The 24,099-nt window shown below is 38.6% G+C and overlaps 1 protein-coding gene across 4 annotated transcripts in view; it reads right to left on the bottom strand.

Moving 5' to 3' along the window:
* The window catches only part of LOC136864141 (zinc finger protein 260), a 72,674-nt gene that overhangs the window by 6,484 nt on the left and 42,091 nt on the right, over positions 1-24,099 (bottom strand). Inside the window, exons 1-2 of one of the 4 annotated variants that reach the window (XM_067140776.2) lie at positions 12,425-12,504; positions 5,810-5,927 (exon numbers count right to left, since the gene is read on the bottom strand). The exons of 2 other annotated variants lie outside the window; for them this stretch is intronic. In XM_067140776.2, the coding sequence (XP_066996877.2) occupies positions 5,810-5,868 (59 nt within the window). In that variant the 5' untranslated portion in view covers positions 5,869-5,927; positions 12,425-12,504. Of the gene's footprint in view, positions 1-5,809; positions 5,928-12,424; positions 12,505-24,099 lie in introns of those variants that run through there. One more of the 4 variants, XM_067140775.2, reaches the window with a different exon arrangement.

Raw genomic sequence — 24,099 nt, 5'->3', positions numbered from 1 at the left:
CGTACTTCACTTATACCAACTACATCTAACTTTAGTCTATCCATCTCCCTTTTCAGATTCTCTAATCTACCACAATGATTCAAACTTCTAACATTCCACACTCCGACTCGCAGAATGTCAGTATCGATCTTCCTGATGATCCGAATGGGGGACTAGTTTACCTCCGGAATATTTTACCCGGGAGGAAGCCATCATCAGTACATCATTCATACAGAGAGAGCTGCATGTCCTCTGTAGTTAGTTACGGCTTTAGTTTCCCGTTGCTTTCAGCCGTGTAGCAGTATCAACACAGCTAAGCCATGTTGAGTATTACCACAAGGCCATATCAGTCAATCATCCAGACTGCCGCCCTTGCAACTTCCGAAAGGCTGCTACCCCCCTTTCGATGAACCATTCCTTAGTGCGGTCTCTCAACAGATACCCATCTGATATGGTTGCACCTGCAGCTCGGCTATCTGCTTCATTGGGACACGCAAGCCTCCCCACCGCGGCAGGGTTACATGGTTCGCAGGGGAGGGGATTAAATCCATATGAATTTATATAGACTTATCAATTACATGTTTCACCCACTTTTTGGGCATCTTCAGCCTGTAGTCAACCTTATGATCAAGGTCCAGAACCTTATTTAACCATACATAGTATGAAATATGGACATTAATGTTACACAGTAATAACCTCTTAAAATTAACATGCCACAATAATATTTTTAAAAATGCGAATAATACACGTGTAAGTGACATAAATTAATGGTATTTTAACACAAATTAAAACTTGTCTGTCCTATTCTATCTAATTTCAAAAAATGTCCAAAACTAAAATGAATCTTCTTCATACAACTTGAGGATCACTAGGATGACAATGGTCTCAGGTAAAGAATATATTCACCCGGGAGCTCATTTGACCCACATATATCATTTACTTAATCTTGATGAAACCCAATTTGGAATGTGTTGTCAATCATGAATGGAGACTTAAAACCAAATTGTTTTTGTAGGCTGGATAAGATTGTTTAAAACCACATTAAATTTTTTTGTGATTGCAAATATAAACTTCTTGGTTTCCTGCTAAATGTGTTGACAATGAATGTGAAGAATACATTCTTAGACTGTTTCTTAGTTTTGGGCTGCTGCTTAATTGTGAAGGAATGTCCTAGACACTTAAAAACAATTTTGTGAGAATAATCATTCCCGTTGATGTGTTACTTGGCAGGTGCTGCCGGAACAGACAGATCCACCTAGTATGTACTGAACGAATAATCTGAAGATCCCTCCCCTGTAGACAAATAAATCTGAGTGGTGTCTTTAAAAATTGGGAAGATCACAATATGAAGATAAAGTTGGAATTCAAGAGGACAAATTGGGGCAATTATTCATTTTTAGGAGGAGGAGTTACAGACTGGAATATCTTACCGAGGGAGATGTTAAAAAAATGTCCAATTTCTTTGAAATCATTCAAGAAAAGGCTAGGGAAACAACAGATAGAGAATCTGCCACCTGAGCGACTGTCCTAAGTGCAGATCAGAAGTGACTGATGCTCTATTAAAGGAAGACTGACAACAATAAGGAGTTACCATAGCTAATCAAGTATATATTGTTAAGAGTAACTCCAAAAATTATTAATTTATGTCATTTGAATTCCTTTAATTGTAAAGACTGAAGTTATTACAATAGTTCCTATTCAATATAAGCATTAGAAAAGTTCTTTATATGTAGGTCCATAGTCATCAAGCCAACAATTTTGTTTGTGTAGTGTGGTCTAATTCAGTGCCAATTTTTTTTATTGTTACGTATGTGATATATTTAAGATGCACCTTTCAATCATAGTTTAACTTTAACCTTAAATAGCTCAAAATGAAATAAATGTGGGTTAAACACGTGTGGCACTGGGCCACTCATATATGATTTAGTTATTATTCATTGGCATAGCAATATTAAGGGGGACAAAACCAACATCAAATTTCTCTGTTAATATTAGCTCTGTGTAATGTAGTACAGGTAAACCCCGTTATACGCGGATTCGTTATCTGCGATTTCGCATATACCGTACTTGATTCTTGTTTTAAGTCTAGTGCTGCCATCTTTTAACAGTACGTGGAAGCTGTAGTTTCTTAAGTCGGGTACAGACGTGTGTGTCGAACTCTCTAACGTACACAATGTCGTGCGCCAAGGTTAAACGGGGCAAGCCCATCTGTATGTGCATCTTCTGTCGTGTTTGTCGAGACGTAAATCGTCACTTCCGGTCACTAGAGCGGTGAAGTTGCACTTAACAGGTTTCATGTTTAAAACACCGGATAAAAGGAAAGAATGTGTGCCTCTCGAAGAAAAGAAGCGTGTACCAAAGTCGTATTTGTTAGAAACACAGATGTGTTGGATCGCTATGAGAAAGGCGAGCGTATTGTTGACATTCAGCGTGATTTGGGAGTTAGTGAATCCACTGTGAGAACTATTCGTGACAATGTGGAATCAATTCGAAAAACTGCTCAATCTTCTACTAACTTAAGTGTGACTACAGTGACCAAATCTCACTCGGAAGCGATGGAAATAAATTGAGCATCACAACCAACAACACATGCCTCTCTCTGGAGCTGCTATTCAAGCTAAAGCCAAGAGCTTGTATGCAGAGTTTAGTTTATTATTGTGCGTTTCAGTGTTAAATGTGAAAGTGTAAGCTTGCATTAAAAAGCGTTCCCGAAACATGATAATGATTCTTCTTTCTTCGTTATGCCTGTTTACAGAGCGCGTTTTAACTTGTTAGCTTGATGATGGTTTTCCTTTCTTCTTCTGCTCCCAAAATCTCTTCATGAATTCGCTATGCTGTTTCTTGCATTCTTCCGTCCATTGCTTCCCTGTGGTTCTTTTAGCCTTTTCCGTGAACGTGTGCTTTGCAACCAGATTCCCAAAAGCCTTGCAATCCCTGATGTTATTTTTTATAAAAATAAAGAATCTCTGCTATTTTAAACTTAATATGTGAGTAAACGGAAACCAAACTATTTTTTATATATAAAATGACACTCGATTTACGGAAATTCGGTATTCGCGGCAATTCTGCGGAACTCAACTATCGCATATAACGAGGTCTACCTGTATATACTGTCTAACTATTCATACAATTTAATGACAAATACGAGGGTCGAGTCATGAGTCATGGCAACTATTTTTTTTCTTGCGAACAGGAGACAACACTGAAAATCTAAGATATGCATTTGAAAATATAGGGCATGTATTTATGCATAGTGCCTGAAGACAAATTCTGACTTCAGGAGATTCTCGTAGGAAAGTGACAGAACACAGGCCATTGGTAAACATTGTTTTATTATGGTATAGACAGCAAATATACACAACTACGTACAAAGGACAGGTCTCCACTGGTTACAGACTTTCGAAATAATCGCCCAAGGTCTCCACTATGCGTTTCCAGCGGTGGGGCAGGCGCTAAATACCATTTGCTGCATGTGTATCGCTAACATGGACACCTCTCTCCGAAATGCTGTTACGATGTCCTCTTTGTTAGCAAACCGTTGTCCACGTAATGGCTTCTTGACTTTGGGGATTAGGTCAAAGTCACACACCTAATGCTTCCCGCAGCTCTACATGGCATTGGCGTGCATTTCTGCCACGGAGAACTGATATTTTAATATACGATCGTTGCTCCTGCTTGTTGACTTCCATTTTGTGACACACTCACTCACACACTGAAATTGGGGGCATGCTTAGACCCACACTGTTGTTTACATACACCATCTAATGGCATCATACGCATGTACATACTGTACGTTTCCAAATGCATATCTTAGATTTTCTGTGTTGTCTCCTGTTTGTGAGAAAAAAAATAGTTGCCATGACTTATGACTCGACCTCCATATATATTATATTTTTATAATTTTTCTTGGAACCAGCTTTGACCTTCCTCCCAGCACCAACCTTGCCAAGTCTAACAGTCAGTGCAACACATGCAATTATAAGAAAGGATGCCAATGAAGCTATCAGGGGGTGGGGGTGGTTGGGTTGTCTCATTCTAACACATAATTGCCCCTTCTTACCCACAAGTAAGCCTTTTAACATTTTATCTTTTCTTTTGTCTTCCAGACATCTTATCTGCACAAACCTTATCCATATTGACAGCAGCACACGCATCGCATCTAACTGGGCTACATATTTCAAATGATCTGTATCACAAGATGTCTCCCTCAGCCAGATTTTTACAGGAATAATGTCATAAACCATCTAAATGGGCTACATATTTCAAATGTTCCATATCACAAGATTCCTCCCTCAGCCAGATTTTTACAGGAATAATGTTATAAAACTGCATTTTTAATTTTATTTCTTGTTGGAAATTGGGGTTATTTTTTAAGGATTTTGCATTATTTTTAGTAATTTTATTATATTTTGGGATTTTAGAGGTAATTTTTCGTGTAAATAAATTACAGAAGAACAATATGGAGTTTTATTTTATAAAATACACATTTTTATCATTCAATTATCACCTAAGAAGGCATAATATGAAAGAAAAATACATAATATTCTTTTTTTCTAACTGTCAAAGAAGAACATTGTCACTTTCCTGCTGCAACGCAAGTTGCTCAAAACTTCTGAGTAGCAAGAAAAGAAATTTTCACAGTCAACACTAGCACATGGATACCACACTGACTGGAGAGCTCTGCCACTAAACTAGGATGACTGTCAAGCAAACTAATCAAAACTCGCACAATATTTATTTTTCCATCTCGCAACATAATTTCAATGGTTTTTTCTTGAAGTTCACTGTACCCTTTTGTGATCACTGAATCATTCTCATTTTTAAGGAATGAAATAGACTTCATGTTTTCCACTAGTGATGAATACTGGACTAAACATTTCAAGTGTTGAATACAACTTATTAGCAGGGTCTTCAAATATCAGTAACTGCAATTTCGTAAATGGTAATGCTGCAGTGTTTTTCACAGCTGATCTAACATCTCTTTTTAACATCTGCACTTCTTATGCAATTTAGGTTCTCTCCTGTTTCAGTAAAAAAAAAAAAAAAAAAAAAAAAAAAAAAAAAAAAAAAAAAAAAAAAAAAAAAAAAATCCCTTCTTTTGCTACTTTGAAATTTTGCAATTTTTTCCTGAGTTCTCCATAAATTGTAAGATATGTTGGATACAAAGATCCCTCTAGTTCAGTGATATATTCCACTAAATCATTGGCATGTTCCTTGATGAATGTTGCCTCTGCTGAAATTATATTTACTTCATCATTCGTCAGTGATGTCATGAAGTCGATACCAGCATTGCTGATAGAGTCCAAATCTTCTGACTGCACAAACTCAATCATATCACAAAGATGCTTCTCAACGTAGGAGACAGCCTCGAGTCAATTATTCTATCTTGTCAGCACTGGTACTGGAAACAGTTTAGGATTCTCAGACAGAAACTTTTCTTTGAGAAATCAAACATACAGGTGTTTACTTTTTCTTGTATTGGGAAACACAGTTTTAACCTTAGCCACTGCTGCATTAAGTTTTGTCACTTCTTTTGTGAATATGCATCCCACCACCAAATTTAGCTGGTGTGCCCAACACTAAATGTGAACTGCATCCTCTCCGTGGAATGCACTCAGGGAACTGAAGCACTTTAACATGTATCTTGCACTGTTGTTTACCAGTCCCAAGATATTACCGTAGTTAATAGAGTACTACTGTACAGAATTAAGTATTGGCCTGCTGCATGATTTTACATCAGCTGCTTCCAGAATTGTAGGTTACATCAGCAACATACAACTCTTGCTCTATTTTTGGTTCAAGAGGGCTAATTAACACGACAAATACACACCAACCCAACCGATCTGTTGCGGCCACCGACTGCTTCTTTGACTTGTTGATCTCTTTCATCTCTCAGCAGTGAACATACTTCTCTCTTAACAATCTAACTTGCAGCAAATATCCAGCACCTGTAAACAAAATATGTTGGGAATTAATGTTACAAATTTCTGTTTCTGATGTGAATAATAATAATAATAATAATAATAATAATAATAATAATAATAATAATAATAATGTGTGTTGTATGTTGGTTATTCAGCCTAAAAGCTGGTTTGAGCCTCCACAGCTCCACCAAAAGCTATCATAGATAGCCCAGGCATCGCTGAAGAGGCATACCAGGGAAATGAGGAACGAGGTAGTTTTCCATTGCTTTCCTCACCAAACCAGAAGTTGCAGTTGCATACCAGTCTGCCAAGCCCACTGAAATGCATTCACCAACTGACCCTATGAGCTATATTTTTGCACCATAACAGGGACTGGCTGTGTAAGGAATGGTATTATTAGTATCTCTCATACCTCGGTCACTTTCATACTGTCAAAGCCAAGGATGAGACAGACAGGTCAATGAAAGTAAAAAATTGTTCTAGCCCATACCAGAAGACATAGTGCACTATAAAACTACATCACTCCAGCAAGGGCATTAATAATAATAATAATAATAATAATAATAATAATAATAATAATAATAATAATAATAATAATAATAATAAATAATAATAATCAGCAGTAATCTATTCAACATACCTTCAATGAATTCATACATCCATTCATTAATAGCAGGGTTCTCCAATTTCTCTAGCGGTATATTGGTTTCAAGAAGAGATTCCATAGTCCCCTTTGTAAAATTATCCCTTGCAATAACCCTTTTGTTTGCAGCAAAATTACATTGTACAATACCCTGTTGCCTCTTATGAGAAGATGATGTACTGGCTGTAGATGATCTCTTCACTTATTGGCGTTTCTCACTTCACACATGCTTAGTACACGCACCTTTTCTATCCCAAGATACCGTACCGTGCATTGACATTTTATGGTTTTTCAATCGGATGCATGTAATCCGTCATTTTTAAGACTCTTACTGACCACCTTCTTAAGCAGAACGACGCACGTGCATGAGTGGGAGAACAAGCTGACCTTGTAAGACTGTGATGGACATGATGGCCTATTCTGGCAGTGGAAAAACCTTTATAAGAAGGCAAACACTGTGATTTCCCATTATTATGCATATAAAATGTATAAAGTTGACGGTTACTGTCATCCGCTAACCAAAGATATAGAGATCGCTGTTAAATGGGTCATACAAGAACTAGGACAACTTCCCCATCAGCCGCATTATGCACTTCATCACCTAAACCTCAGGTAGAATATCTACGATGAACTGCAGAAGACAGTGGTTTTTGAAACCTGCAGTATCTTTAGGAATGTGATGTGTGATGAAGTTATTTGAAGTTCTTTGAAGGATCCACAACAGGAGAAAATCAGAGGATGCATAATATTTCGCTAGGCTTGAAAATTAATCCCACCTAATGTAACTGAACACTGATAATGCATGCTTTAGAACTTTTCCCTTTGGTGTCAGTCAGTCTGATTATCTACCTGTTTTGTATATTACTAAAAGTGGAAAACTGCTGTACTTTTTTCAAACCAAACTACGTACTGTATTTAGAATATACTCATTTGGGATTGTGTTTTCAGGTTATATGGTTTATAATACCAATATAAATAGTCCGTTATTGGACATAAATTTCCTTATGAGAATCAACATCTATATCATATCATGCATATGATTTCATGGTCATTGCATTAAGTTGGGATTTATAGGGAGATTGTTCTCAAATACTTTCCTTAACATTAGGTCTATCTAATGAAGGTATGTAACAAATGTTTAAGAATATGTTATTTCCATTCTTTTATGCCATATATGTATTTTTTTTTTCTTTTTTGCAAGTTGCTTTATGTCGCACCAACACAGTTAGGTCTTGTGGCGACGATGGGACAGGAGAAGGCTAGAAGTGGGAAGGAAGCGGCCGTGGCCTTATTTAAGGTACAGTCCCAGCATTTGCCTAGTGTGAAAATGGGAAACCACGGAAAACCATCTTCAGGGCTGCCGACAGTGGGGCTCGACCCCACTATCTCCCGAATACTGGATACTGGCCGCACTTAAGCAACTGCAGCTATCGAGCTCGGTATATATGTATTTATCATATGACGGATAATAACTGAGATGCTTACAAAAAATCTGTATTTTTAGACCAAGTCCTGTGGACACTTCATGCATGTCACTTAAAGGCGGGTAATGGGAAAAACTCATTTTACTGTTTTTGATAGGGAAGATATTAAAGGAGATGATATGAACATCAGAGCGCCATGCTAGTGCTCAGAGATACAATATGCAACCTGAGAAGCAGGAAGAATTTCGCACAACTTCGGACCAGGAACTGTACTGTACAATAAATTTGGAATTCATCCTCATTCTCCCTCGACTTTGTTCAGCTTGGTTGTATTTCACGTTACTGTCATGTGCTTTCATATATAAATATCAGTTTAACATGTCGTATTAAACGTGTGAATAAAGCAGTCTTTCTTTGCATAAATTCATGAAGCAAACGTGTAATCCATTGCAAATTCCTGTTTTTATCTCCAAGTCCATGAAATGTAAACATCACTGATATAGAAATATGATTAAGTTGTTATTTTCATGAGTTAATTAATTGGCGATGGTGGTGTTCATTGAGACTGGTTTTTTTTAAAGTGCAAAATTGAGTCTTTTAGTTCCTATTGTTCAAAAACATATCAGCGACAGGTAGTATAGCTAGTTTACAATATTAAAAAAATACAAGAACATCAAATTATTATTATTATTATTGTTATTATCATTTATTTTCCTTACGTTGTATATGTACAATCTGGCGGGGGAGTGCAGATGGAGAACGGGCAAGCCCCACATACACGAAAGTGCTTCCATCCCCCATGTATGTATGTACAAACTCTACTCAACATTTACAGGTATTTAGACAATTTTAAATTTACATACTGTATTTACTTCTACTGTATTTACTTCTTAAGAGTAAAAAAAAAAACCCACACACACACACACTCTCTCTCTCTCTCACCCACGTTCAACTGTACTTGCCCACATCATTCTTGAAATACTAAATTATAAAATTTATATACATCTCATATGGGTTTCTATTTACATATACATTTTCTTTACTGCGTGTAGGAAATGAAAGTAGTTTTACTTCTGGTGGTACTACGTGCATAAAATCCACTTAAATATGGGGTGGTTCTGGTGAGGGAAAAACAAGAGTAAGTCCTTGGCCTCTCTTAACAGAGTGGTGACTAACCCATCCGCCTCCTCCTATAGCAGAAAGGGCTTGGAAACTATGGATTTTCCCACAATTTTTTCAGTTTGTAGACCTGAATAAAATGGCATAAATTCCGTATTTATTGACATAATTCAGGATTCTATAATCTATTAGTTTACGCGATGAGATCAGACACGAGGTTAAGAAGAAATTACCATGATACATAAACAAGATTAACAACAACAACCAAAAAAGCATAACCGATAACGCTCAGCTCAGGAAACTCAAAGACAAAATTAAGCAGAACAATCTATTAATAACAAAGGCAGACAAAGGTAATACGACAGTCATCATCGACAGAAACGATTACATCTCTAAAACTAAACAATGTTTCCTAAACGACACCTTTCAAACCAAAAGAAAAGATCCAACTGCCAGTATCCAAAGAAATCTAAAAACATTACTGAAAAACACCCACTTTCTCCTTAACGAGCAGGAAACTACGAAGCTAACTATAATGAATCCACAACTGCCGACGGCGAAAGTCTACCCTAAGATCCACAAAGATAATGTACCCATGAGGCCGATCATAAATTATAGATCAAGCCCAACATATAAATTATCATGCTTCATACAAACATTTCTCAAGAAACACTACACATTCTTAGCCAAGAAATCAGTACGAAACTCAATACAATTCTGTAACATCACCAAAGAGCTGAAAATCAAACAACACCACATCCTAGCATCATATGACATCATTAACATGTACCCAAACATACCCACACAGAAGACGATAAGACTAATAGAATCAAATTAAAAAAACCACAGTAATCTAAGCATCCTCGAAATAGAAGAATTCATTAACCTACTAGAATTTGCCCTAAACAATAATTACTTTAGATTCCACGACACTATCTACAAACAGCAAGGCCTTCCCATGGGTTCACCAGCCTCAGGAATACTAGCTGAGATCTACATACACCACTTAGAACACTCTGAAATTAGCAAAATTAACAATATATCATTCTGGTGCAAATTTGTAGACGACATCTTCGTCCTTATAGACCGCAGGTCCACAAACAAGAACAACATACTTGAACAGCTAAACAAAATAGATCCACATATAAAATTTACCATGGAAACTGAGAAAGATCACACTTTGAACTATCTTGACTTATCTGTCACTAAAACTGAAGACCACTTAACATACAAAATCTACAGGAAACCTACACAAACCTCCAACACAATAAAAATTGATTCCACTCACCCAAACGCACACAAGAAAGCGGCATACTACAGCATGATTTACAGAGCTTTCAACATACCTCTCTCCCAAGAAGAATTGAAAAAAGAACTGAATATAATTCACGAAATAGCCGAGCATAATGGATACAACAGGAACATGATAAACAAAATCATTCACAAAATAAAACATCAGCCGAAATCTAAATTAAGCAGAAACTGAGAAAAACTATGCACTTTTTACATTTAACAACACCCACATCCACCCCATAACCAACATTTTCAAAAACACAATCTAAGAATAGCTTACAGAACCTCACGTATCAATGCTTCTATCTTACACAACACTAAATCGGTCAATGAAAAAAACAAATACAGCCACTCAGGAGTATACCGCATAAAATGCAACGACTGCGAAGCTAGCTACATTGGGCGCACAGGCAGATGTTTTTCTATCCGATACAATGAACACATCAACGCTACTAAATATAATCACTTTTCATCCATAGGGCAACATGTTGAGGAACACAAGCATAAATTCACCAACATCGAGAATGACATGGAAATTTTAAACATAAACCCCTCAGGCCCATTGCTCAATATAATGGAAGATTTATACATCAACATGGACCAACCAACACGCTAATCCCAACTACAACTTAAATGAAGTCGCAGATAAAACAAACATCCTTTTCAACACAGCCATACCCTTTCTAAAATACACACATTTAAAAAGAATCAGCAAACAAGGGCCCATACACGCCCCATAATACACGCCTCACTCCATACCACCCCCTCCACATGACGCACCCCCCTCCCCACCACCTCTCTTTCTCAACACTACGATAGCCACACGACGTACACGCAACAATGTGCAACACGCTCCTAACCATGCTCAAGGACATATCCAGCTCACACGTAAGTAAAAAAAAAAAAAACACACACATATATATACAACCTATTTAACAGGCACTCTCTATCAGTTATTCTAATACCTACCTTCCTTTTCTTCTTTTTCAGATTTTCTAAAATTACATGAGGGAACGCAAGTATGAAGTGAGGAGCACCCACAACTAGCTTTCACTGATTTCAATATGTCACGCACAGCAACACAAACCTCAATAAGGAAGTCTAATATAAACTAGCTTGTTTTTTATCATTGATATAGACCGAGTAAGAGCTATGTACCTGTAAACAGGTTATTGAACCTCTCATTCTAATGAATACGACGTCTCCGCATATTTGCGGCCCAACAATGCACCTCGAATAACCGTTGGACATGGTGCTGGCATTTAACATTGGATATCTGAGCCCAACACCAGTATGTCAATGATTTTCCATAAACCCTAAGAATTGTATCCAATTTCAACCTCAGCAAACGGAACTTTTGTAATATGTGGAATCATGGGGCCAGTGTAAAACCCTTCAACCCCATAACTGTACCATATGTATATATTTTAAGTATTTTTTTAGAATAGTGGCACTCACTAACGTATTTTTCAGCAGTGATATAGACTGGGTATAAGCTATGTGTCCGTGAACTGGTCCCTGAATCTCTTATTCTAAGGAACACGACACCCCCGAACATTTTCGGCACAACAATGCACTTCAAAGATCTCATAAACCGTTGGACATAATAGTGGCTTTAACACAGATAACCTGACATCTGAATACCAGTGATTCTTGATCAACTCCAAGAACTGTATCCTATTCCAGCCCCAATATATGTAATATTTGAAAATAACACCCTTAACCCCAAAACTGTACCATGTGTATATAGCTAATATTAAGTAATTTTAGAATAGTGATATCATGTTCATTTAATGGCATTCTTGTTTAGTTTTAATTTTAGTATTGTTTATTCTGTACAGTCGCTATTAAGTAAGTTCTCTAACAGCTGAAGATGACCTATTTACGGGTCGAAACCGGTACTGTTGTTATGTAAATTATTGACACTATGTAAAATAAAGTATTGATTAGGTGGAGAACTCATCCTTCATACTTATAATTCAAGATTCTTTACAGAAAAAGGGTTGTGAAGCAACATTTATATATATAATTTATGCACTTACACGGAATAGGTTCCTTGTTGCTTGGAGTCTAGGATTCGAAAGTCAATAGGCCTTTTTTGTGTGGTATGGCTGGAAATGCTCCAGACACAATGGAATGTTGCAGGAGTCACACTGCCATGTACTTTCCCTTCTGGTCTTCTTTTGCCGACATGCTGCATAACGTTTTGCAGTTTTAGTTCCTTTGGCTTCTGTTGGGGGATGTTGACAGGAAAATGTCGGCCAGTCAGTCATGACGGCAATTCTCCAGGTGTAGCTGCCCGTCGCTTGAAAACGCCTTCTTTGAAGTGATTAGCAATCATTTCCTCGGCAAGTTTCTGTTTGAACACTTGAAACGTTCTGCCTGTATTTCCATTCACTAGTCTGTGCAACACGTAGGCATTGAGCAACATCATGTCAATCAAATATTTTCTTGTGCACTTTACTGTACCTGTGCATAACGTGGAACCTACTCAGAAGTTGATCTCCAAGGTCCACTCCATCCATTCCCCTTGTGTAACCTAAACCAGCAGTAGGCTTCATTTTCTTGGAACCTGATTTATGATTTGACCTTCCCAGATTCGGCGAAATCAAGAAAATGCATTGTTGTTAGTAAGCACATGTTTTTTTGTGATGTAGTAAGCCACTGCTTCACCTACATCTAAGCTAACCTTACCAAAGTCTTTCGGCATGTTTCTCCCGTTAGTAAGCACTGTTCCACACACGTTTGTCCCTGCATTATACAGTCTGTAGAACAAATCGGGTGAACTGTACCAATTATCCATATAAAAGGACTAGCTTTTATTCAGAAGACCACATGTCTGCATCATGTTTATCACTACTTTTGTACTAACAGGTGTATTACGTTGCACTGACACAGATAGGTCTTATGGCAACGATGGGATAGGAAAGGCCTAGGAGTTGGAAGGAAGCGGCCGTGGCCTTAAGGTACCAAGCATTTGCTTGGTGAGACAATGGGAAACCACAGAAAACCATCTTCAGGGCTGCCGACAGTGGGATTCGAACCCACTATCTCCCGGATGGAAGTTCACAGCCGCACACCCCTAACCGCACGGCTAACTCATCCGGTAGGTGTATTATCAACTTTGTCCTTCCCTATATAAATTTTGAAGTCGCATATATATGCATTGCTGGAGTCTGATAGTTTGTAAAATTTGACACCCTTGCGCTCTTGGACTTCTTGTACTGTATAAAATGTAAACTTCCCCTGCATTTCATCAGTGATTCGTCTATACATATAGCACTCGTAGGAATACAGACCAATCAAAATGTTGCTGACATCATGTCAACTACTGATCTAAATTTTTGTAATGAATCTGACATGTCTATACAGTAATTTCATTATCCATAAAATGTATGTATTTATAACTAAAAATCCTTTTCGGGGAATAACAGATCTGAAGTAGGGTGTGTCAACACTTACTTCTGTGCTCCAGTAACTCTGAAGTGTAGGTTTCTGAACCAGACCCATCAAAATCATAGTGCAAAATATAACCTGAGTTCATCAGATGATATCGTCCGCGTTCAGGCAGAAGAGACTTACGTCCATTTTTTTTTTTTAAGGTAAATGCACTACTGGGGAAAGAAAACACATTCTACACAATGGTGTGGTCATTATTTTAATAGACTGAACCATTTTGGGGGTACGGGTAACCTACCCTCTAATGTGAAGTCTATTTTTGAAGATTGACGTCCAGGCAAAAATGACTAAGTGGACTTCATCACTTATTATGTAACATAGTAGAAGGTGCGATAGCCTTGCAGTAATATAGAATCGTATATCACTGATTTCCTAAAACCCATTTATCTCAAAACTATGTTTTTGGACTTAGTAACTTCTGCCAGAACATCGACAATATTTTCGTAAACTGGCAGACACTAGACCTGAACTTGTTGGTTTGATCTACTATATAATCGACGAAATTATCGTTCATGTACAAAGCAAATATTGCCACCCTGCAAACACCAGCCGGTAAATTCACTTCAGGATACAAGCCATTAACTACAGTAAACTGGTGCTGTGTTGGTGTCGCAAGCTTTTTCTCCTAATCTCATTCAATGACGTCCCCAAAACTGCAACCAGAGTCGTGCATAATTTCGTCTGCCGCTGATGTAGTTTTGTCAAGTTCCGTTTCGCTTTCACTTGCTGTTGCATCAGAACGATTCAAACGTATATGTATATTATCACCAGGAACTTCCTCATCATCACTACTACTATAATAATCAGAGCCTAGAAGTTCAAAATAACCCATTAATTCTTCATCAACCTTGCCACTACTGAACACATGCTGCTGTTCATCAGCCATTGTTTCCAAACAATCTGGTTCGGAGATAGCAAGTACTTTTACAAGCACCACTCAAATGAAATAGTTCTTAAATCAGCCCTCAGAGTGCAAGCTATCTCATCTCTGATAAACTGCTGTTAAGAACTACCAAATAGTTGAACGGGTCTACCGACAGAAAGCAGCCTTCTCGTTTATGTCACACAAATGAGCGCTGCGTACTAGTACGCTTATGGCTATAGAGTCCCTTATCGCGTCAGCGTACTGGTAAGCTTATGGATATGGTTGGGTTAAGCTGTAGGGAGTGGAAAGGGGAGAGATGTGTGTTATCTTCCAGGAATTTCCTAAGGGAGGCTACATCTATGAGAGCTGAAAATAAAGTAGAGGCAACGTTGTCCAGACACTCACAGGAGATCGGGCATGTGCAAATAGGATATGGGAGCGATCAGATGGTGCTGTTATTGATGTGTAGCGTGCATATGATAGGCATCCAGTTCGGAGTGTTGTTGCTGTGTGGCGTTGAAGTGAAGAGCGTTGATTTCACTGCTCTAAAGCATGATTTCAAAAGGTGATCAGCTTCGTGGATTACAATTGAGGTTGCCCCTGGCAAAAATACATCAGAATGTTATCAAGGATTATGTGAAGCCTGTGGCGAGAATACATTACCATACAGGACGGTTGCATGATCGGTCAAGGCATCTTGTGTGAGTCGGAATGAGACTGTGGATTTGCACCGCACAGGTCGGCCATCCATTCCTCAAGATCAGATTGACACCGTGTGTGGTCTTGCTTCCATAGGAAATCTATGGAATCTCCGGGAATTATCCACACAAGTTGATCTCAGATGGTATGGCACATACTGGCGAAATGTCTTAACATAAGAAAAATTACATGCTGTTGGGTTCCACATCAACTCACCGACGTATAGAAACGGCATCAGTATGCAATGGCTGGCATCCACCTGGACTGATATCGCAATAAGGGAGACTCATTTCTGCAGCGTATTGTTAGCATTGATGAGATGTGGGTACGAGACTACGAGCCTGAATGTGTCAATAGAATGAATGGCATCACCCAGGTTCGCCACATCCACAGAAATTTCGGCAGGAACCCAGTTGGGGTGATGCTTATGCTGATCGTGGCATATGATTACGAGGGTGTTATTCTTACGCATGCTGTGCCTGAGTGACAAGCCCCCCAACAGTGACTACTGTTGCCGATTTCTAGAGTGACATCTGCGTCCGACTACGCGGCGCAAACGTCCACGTTTATTGCAAGATGATCACCCCATCGTGTTGCACGACAATGCATGTTGTCATGTCACAAACAATGTCAAGCTCTTATTGACACGGTTGTATTGGGAGATCTTGGAACACCCTCCATACTTACCAGACATGAGTCCTTGTGAATTTGACACGTTTCCGAAGTTCAAGGAACCCCTCCAAGGCGGCCGATTTCCTGACAAGGCATCTGTACTCTGCGCAGTAGGGCGCTCCGTCGCTGTCATCAACACAGAATACCTCACCAACGGTCCCCCACGGCTCCCCGATATTTGACAAAAGGTAATAGACTTTGTGGGTGACTACATTGAAGGAATGTAATGCAATTGTACTTTTGAGTTCATTAAATATTGCATTCTATCAATATTGCCACTACTTTATTGATGGCCCTCATACAGTATTTATTTACACAGTGAGTCTGGTGTGGGTTACTGTAGTCATGTTCTAGTTCCTGAATCATGGGCAATGGCTGAGTGGCCTAATAAGTGGTCCTGAGAGTCGGGATACCAGTTGTTACAGAATGGGAGTGGGCATCTCAGGACATATTCTGAGTCAAGGCCCTCCTTGTGCTCAAGCGGCTAGGACTATACAATCCACTGGTGGTCCCTAACCCGTTGAAGGAGAGATCCTAACTTGGACTATGTGTAAGTAGGGTAGCATCCTGCTTCATGAATTTACCAAGCTCAGAACATTTTAAGCAAGCCTCGGACCAATGGGAGTAATGGAGTCCCACTCCCATTTGACAGGCGAGGGACTACTCGGAAACAACTTGGCGAACCAAACGGAATTCGAAGGGGAGCTATCAATATTAATTGGGATTATAAGAGAAAAAAAGTAGAACTGGCTGAGTCAGCAAAGAGGATGCATATGGATGTGCTAGGAGTAAGCAATATTCGGGTAAGGGGAGAAAACGAGGAAGAGATAGCAGTTTATAAACTGTACTTGACGGGTGTTAAAAAGGGAAGGGCAGAGTATGGGGTAGGACTGTTCATCAGGAATACTATTGCACACAACATAGTTTCTGTTAGGCACGTAAGTGAGCGAATGATGTGGGTAGATTTGACAGTTGGAGGAATTAGGACGAGAATTGTCTTCGTGGGTTCACCATGTGAGGGTGCAGATGAAAATGAAGTTGACAAGTTTTATGAAGCATTGTATGACATCGTAGTCAGGATCAACAGCAAGGATAGGATAGTGCTAATGGGCGATTTCAAGGCAAGAGTTGGAAATAGAACTGAAGGATATGAAAGGGTGATTGGTAAATGTGGGGAAGATACAGAAGCTAATAGGAATGGGAAGCATTTGCTGGAATTCTGTGCTAGTATGGGTTTAGCAGTTACGAATACTTTCTTCAAGTATAAGGCTCTTCACCACTACACATGGGAGGGCAGGGGTACCAGATCCATAATAGACTATATCTTTACTGACTTCGAATTCAGGAAATCTGTTAGGAATGTACGGGTTTTGGGGGATTTTTCGATGATACAGACCACTATCTGATCTGTAGTGAACTAAGTATCCACTAGGCCTAGGATAGAGAATGTGAAATCTGTCTGCAAACAAATAAGGGTAGAAAATTTCCAGGATGAGGAAAATAGACAGGAGTATATGGATATAATTAGTGAAAAGTTCCAAACAGTGGACAATAATCAGGTACAGGATAGGGAAAGAGAATTGGTGGCATACAAGGATGCTGGCAAGGGAATGCCTAGGAACAACTGTGTCTAAAGATGGGAAAAAGCTAATATCTTGGTGGAACGATGAAGTGAGAGCAGCTTGTAAACGTAAAAAGAAGGCTTATCAGAAATGGCTCCAAACAAGTGCTGGTGCAGATAGGGAATTTTACGTAGATGAAAGAAACAGAGCAAAACAAATAGTTGTCGAATCCAAAAAGAAGTCGTGGGAAGATTTTGGTAATAACCTGGAAAGGCTAAGTTAAGCAGCAGAAAAACCTTTCTTGGACAGTAACAAAGAGTCTTAGGAAGGCAGGAAAAAAGGAAATGAACAGTGTTTTGTGTAAGTCAGGTGAACTCATAATAGATACCAAGGAATCACTGGACAGGTAGAGGGAATATTTTGAAAATCTTCTCAACATAAAAGGAAATCTTCATGGTGGTGTCGCGAACAACCGAGCTCATGGGGAGGAGAAAAATTATGTTGGTGAAATTATGCTTGATGAAGTGGAAAGGATGGTAAATAAAATCCATTGTCATAAAGCAGCAGGAATAGATGAAATAATACTCAAATGGTGAAATATAGTGGGAAGGCAGGGATGAAATGGCTTCATAGAGTAGTAACATTAGCGTGGAGTGTTGGTAAGGTACCTTCAGATTGGACAAAAGCAGTAACTGCACCTTCTGTAAGCAAGGAAACAGGAAGGATTGCAACAACTATCGAGGTATCTCATTGATTAGTATACCAGGCAAAGTATTCACTGGCATCATGGAAGAGAGGGTGTGATCAGTGGTTGAAAAGAAGTTGGATGAAAACCAGTGTGGTTTCCGACCACAGGGGGGCTGTCAGGATCAGATTTTCAGTATGCTCCAGGTAATTGAAAAATGCTACGAGAGGAATAGACGGCCGTATTTATGTTTCATAGATATAGAGAAAGCATATGACGAGGTACCGAGAGAAAAGATGTTCACCATACTAGGGGACTATGGGATTAAGGGTAGATTATTAAAATCAATCAAAGGCATTTATGCTGACAACTGGGCTGCAGTGAAAATTGATGGTAGAATGAGTTCTTGGTTCAGGGTACTTACAGGTATTAGAAAAGGTTATAATCCTTCACCATTGTTGTTCGTAGTTTACATGGATCATGTGCTAAAAGGTACAAGGTGGCAGGAAGGGATTCAGTTAGGTGGAAATGTAGTAAGCAGTCTGGCCTATGCTGATGACTTGGTCTTAATGCCAGATTCTGCTGAAAGCCGGCAGTCTAATATCTTGGAACTTGAAAATAGGTGCAATGAGTATGGTATGAAAATTAGCCTTTCGAAGACTAAATTGATGTCAGTAGGTAAGAAATTCAACAGAATTGGATGTCAGATTGGTGATACAAAACTGGAACAGGCAGATAATTTCAAGTATTTAGGATGTGTGTTCTCCCAGTATGGTAATATAGTAAGTGAAATGAATTAAGGTGCAATAAAGCTAATGCAGTGAGCTCGCAGTTACGATCAACAGTACTCTGTAAGAAGGAAGTTAGTTCCCGGACGAAACTTTCTTAACATCAAATTGTTTTCGACCAACTTTGCTTTGCGGAGTGAAAGCTGGGTGGACTCAGGGTATCTTATTCAAAAGTTAGAAGTAATACCAATATAAGAATGAGTTCGCTGGAAAATTTATAATATCCAATAACGGACCAACTATATTCATATTATAAATTTACTCAATCAGGACATATATTTCAGATTCCCTATGGGAATCAACATCTATATCATCTGTTGGCCAGGCAGGTATCAACTTTTGAAAATGAGAGTGTCTCTCATAGTGATTTGGCACTGCCAGTGGCTCTAAGTAGCCTACGCAGTGGCCTCCGCAGTATGCACTAGCCATGCGTCTTACAACCAGGAATGAGTTAGCTGGAATATTTGAGGCGGTCCGTTCCAAAACTCGTCTTATCCATCATAAGTGATTTTTCAGGAAAAGCGAAAAACCTGTAATTTTTGTAATATAAGTCTCACTTGTTTAAATGTATTACGACGCGTTCAAGTCCAATGTCATAGGGTCGTCTTACTGAAGAATTATAAATATAATTAATAGAACGTCCATAAATTACATTTGTATTTTGGATAAGACGAGTTTTGGAGCACCCAAAAAATTCAAAATATATTACCTCACACAACTTATTTTTAAACAAGAAAACTGAAAGGATTGAGAATATAATCTTGTAATAAAACTCACCAGTACACTCATGCACCTTTTTGCTATCAGTATAATGATATTCACAAATAAATTAAACACAGCAGTGTGATTTATCATATTTACATCCTATCCATAGTATTTGGAGAGAATTCTTCCTTTATAGGCTACACTGTACTCACAATAGAAGTAACTTGAACAATAAAACATCACTATATTGTTAATCAAACCCTCAAATCTGTTCCCTCCTCTTCTTGAGATCCATCACAAAGAACTTCTGTTTCTTCAACACGATTGTTTTCGTCTACAGAAATTGTGGTGAACAGATTCTTATAAAAAGAAAGCAACTCATTCCTATCCCAATCCATTCCAAAATGCTTTTCAAGCAAACTTTTTACGTCCTTTAGTTTGGCGGGATTCAAGTTTACTCCTGGCAATAATTCAGGTGGCATTAGCATATCTCGCAGGCGTTTTCCCTTTTTCATTACGGATTTTCCTAAACCGATGTCTGAGTTGTAATGAGGTTCTCCCCGTAAGGGTGACATTTCGCAGTGAGTCTCTGCTAATAACAAATCGTTTCACTGAAGAAAATTCAAAGTGCCAAGATGCAGGCATTTTCATCATATTTTCAGAAACCATTTTCCAATTGTTCACCGAGCAGTCTCTGCCAAACTTGTAGACTTCAGCATGTTTGCTAAAGATGTCTTCATATTCTGCTGGATTACAGATTATAGGGCATTTCCGTATCTCTCTCTCTCGACTTGAGCAAATACCTTGTCAGAGGGCAGAAATGAGTGGCCTGTCATAGGAAAGACCAATTCAACACTTTCTATATTAGGCGGAGCTGTGTGTGTCAAGAAATATGAGCACATTGCAATCATTGTAGATTTGCGGTTCTGTCCTCCGCAACCATCCGCACGAATTCGTATAGTAGTGAAGTTTGACAAATCAGTTTGTGATAATCGATGGTAAACTGCAGATGACGTTTCATTAGACCCCTTGTTGAATTCATGATCCATCCATGTGTATGTAAAAACATTCTCCTTTGTCAACTTGGCATGTGAGGTACCCCTCACAATGGTAAAATTATAGGTGTACAATTGGCGACTGTAATAGGCAATTTGATCTGGAACTTTTGGATTCACAAGATTCTTTTGGCAATCAAATGAAAATATTGCCATGGTGTCCCTTTCTTCTTGGAGCTTTTTGAAAAAAGCTGCAGCCCTTAGTTTGTGTACTCTATGTTCCAAGATTAAATCATTCTTCAGTGATACGTTCGAACTTTCAAGTTCAATTTTCTCCTTGAGCTCTATGCACTTTGAGCAAGCGTCAGTAACTGGTGTTCCGAATCCTATGTTGTAGCAACGCGTAAAAATTTCATGGAAGAACCACCGCTTCACCCTCACTTCGTCAGGTGATTTCTTGTTATACATTTTGTAAGCTTAGCGATGCTTAAATTTCCGGGTAGATACTGTCTGACCGGTGACTTTCCGCGGCAATAGTGACTTTCACAACACTGCAAACTTTCAATGAAACGTTTCAGGGAGTGCCTCTTTTCAGTGTACTCTGGTTTGATCCTAGCTCCTCCCCTCTTTTCTGTTGGCAGTTTCCCTGTCGTGAAGTGGTTTCTGGCAATCCTCTGAACCCGATCTTTGCTGACATGCAATACATTCAAGAATGTCTTTTGGCAGAACTGAATGTGAAACTGTTCTGTATTAGCAAGTTTTATATAACTTACCTTCCACAACAAGAGCAATATTTTCGGTCATCTTAATACACTCTATTCACACCACAAAACTGCATGAAAGATTAACACAGTTCAAGAGCAACTCAAAGAGTGGAAAGACTGGCATAAAACGCGGGTATATTATAGCGTGAGTCACGTGCTGAAATTATCCATTCCTATTGGTTGATTGTATATGGCGAGTTTTGGAACGACAAGCGCCGTGGATAAGGCGAGTTATGGAAAAATAGCCTAAGTTTGATGACAGATTTCTATGGGAAAAGGTGAGTTTTGGTGCTTAATTTTGTGTTAGAACTATCACAAACATCACCAAGAAGGGAATGCTACCTCTAACTCATTTTTTTTTTTAAATGGATAAGACGAGTTTTGGAACGGACCGCCTCATTTATAATATCCAATAACAGACCAACTATATTGGTATTATAAATTTACTCATTCAGGACAAATATTTTAGATCCCCTATGGGAATCAACATCTAGGCTATTTCATAAGTTAGAAGTAACAGACATGAAAGTAGCGAGAATGATTGCTGGTACAAACAGGTGGGAACAATGGCAGGAGGGTGCACAGAATGAGGAGATTAAGGGCTAAGTTAGGAATGAACTCTATGGATGAAGATGTGCACATAAACTAGCTTTGGTGGTGGGGTCATGTGAGGTGAATGGAGCAAGATAGGTTACCCAGAAAAATAATTGACTCTGTTATGGAGGGTAAGAGAAGTAGAGGGAGACCAAGACGACAATGGTTACACTCAGTTTCTAACAATTTAAAGATAAGAGGTATAAAACTAAATGAGGCCAGAGCACTAGTTGAAATTAGAGGATTGTGGCGACGTTTAGTAAATTCACAGAGGCTTGCAGACTGAACACTGAAAGGCATAATGGTCTATAATGATGTATGTATGTATGTATGTATGTATGTATGTATGTATGTCTGGTGACAATGACCTGGCTGTGTTCAAAGGGATGTGTATGTTTATTATATGTTCTGCTCAGTGCTGGACCCCTTCTAGTATTCTCATATTTTCCATTGTCGTTGGGTGTCAGGAAGTTAGACCCTAGAGTATTATGCCTCCAGGAGACAACCCAGTACACTGTATGCCTTACACCTCACTTCCTCCTCGGGTTTATTCCATTTTAGGTTGTTCCTCTTGTGAATGCCAAGCAGTGTGATAGAGTTGGAAGGCGGTAGTGGTTTTCCACACAGTAGGCTGACTCTGTAGCGGTTACTTGTACATACATATATATACACCACAAAGCTATGTTATCCAGATCCAATTGGAGTTCTACCACATCATCATTATTTTTCATGGCTCTGTAAATGACTATCTCATCGGCGTACTGTGCCAATGTCGAATCACTAACCATGCCAACAGTTTACCCTGAATGCCGCTGTCCTAGTTAAGTTTTAACGGAGTCTCTGATGTGACACCTGGTCTAAAGCCTTGCTCCAGTCCAGGGTCTCACAGTCTCAATTCATAATATATTTAAAACAAAATAATTACAAGTGTGATTTGATAGAATCTGATGACGTTCTTTCAAGAATGAATCCTGTATTCTGTTTTTAATAATTAATGACACCTTTTCTAGGTAAAATCTGTTAATAAAAATGCTTTCTTTTTGAGGTATTCTCTAAATTTATATTATACTGAATTCGTTTCAGCAGAGTGAAAAACCTCACAGTTATAAATTAACCAAGTTGAAACTGAAGAAAAATAGCTTCCATTATAACAAATCCATACAAATTGTAAATTAAGTCATTATTTGCATTTGCATTTTGTGGTCTTGGCAGACTTTATTCTAGAATTAGACACAGGTTGTTTCAGTCTGTCTGAGCAGAACAGGACACAACGTCAACATACTGGTACCATGCACCCCTCCTGTCTCATGGCTGGCCTTCAGCAGAGATTATGCTGAGAGAAAACTGACATTTCTTCATTTAAGAACACAAATTTCAACACCACCTGTCAGGCTTCCAGAAGAGTTTTCCTTTCTGTTTTATACTTATTACTCACCGATTACTGTATTCCCTACACATTTCATGATGTTTCAATCTGTGACAATACTTCTTAAAAAAATTACATGAATTGTCCAACAAAATTCATATACATAGAGTCTTGTTATGTATAATATTCAGAGGAGCCAACCTTTAACGTGAGTTATCAGTAATCCTACTATTAACTCTCTCACCCCTCAAAAATGGAGTAAATTCCAAAGCATGCTCCTCCCCTCTTGATAATGACAGACCCTTTTGCCCTTCCCAACAGCAATCTATTCTAAAGTAATATTACACAATAAAATTTGCACATTACCTGTTAGTTCCATAGTAAAAAAATCTTTGTAGCATGTTTTGCATCTAGCAGCTGCTTTTCAGAGTAGGTTTTCTTGAAGCATACTTCCCTGTGTGATGACATTTTTGTCTTCTGAACCATAAGCGATTCCAGTGTAGATTTGCTTAATGAAGAACTGAATTCTGTCTGATTTTTCCTAACACTGAAAACTCTTTCTG

Source organism: Anabrus simplex, chromosome 2 (genome assembly GCF_040414725.1).
Source record: "Anabrus simplex isolate iqAnaSimp1 chromosome 2, ASM4041472v1, whole genome shotgun sequence".
In the NCBI taxonomy this organism is placed as follows: domain Eukaryota; kingdom Metazoa; phylum Arthropoda; class Insecta; order Orthoptera; family Tettigoniidae; genus Anabrus; species Anabrus simplex.
This window is presented reverse-complemented; position numbering and strand designations above follow the sequence as displayed.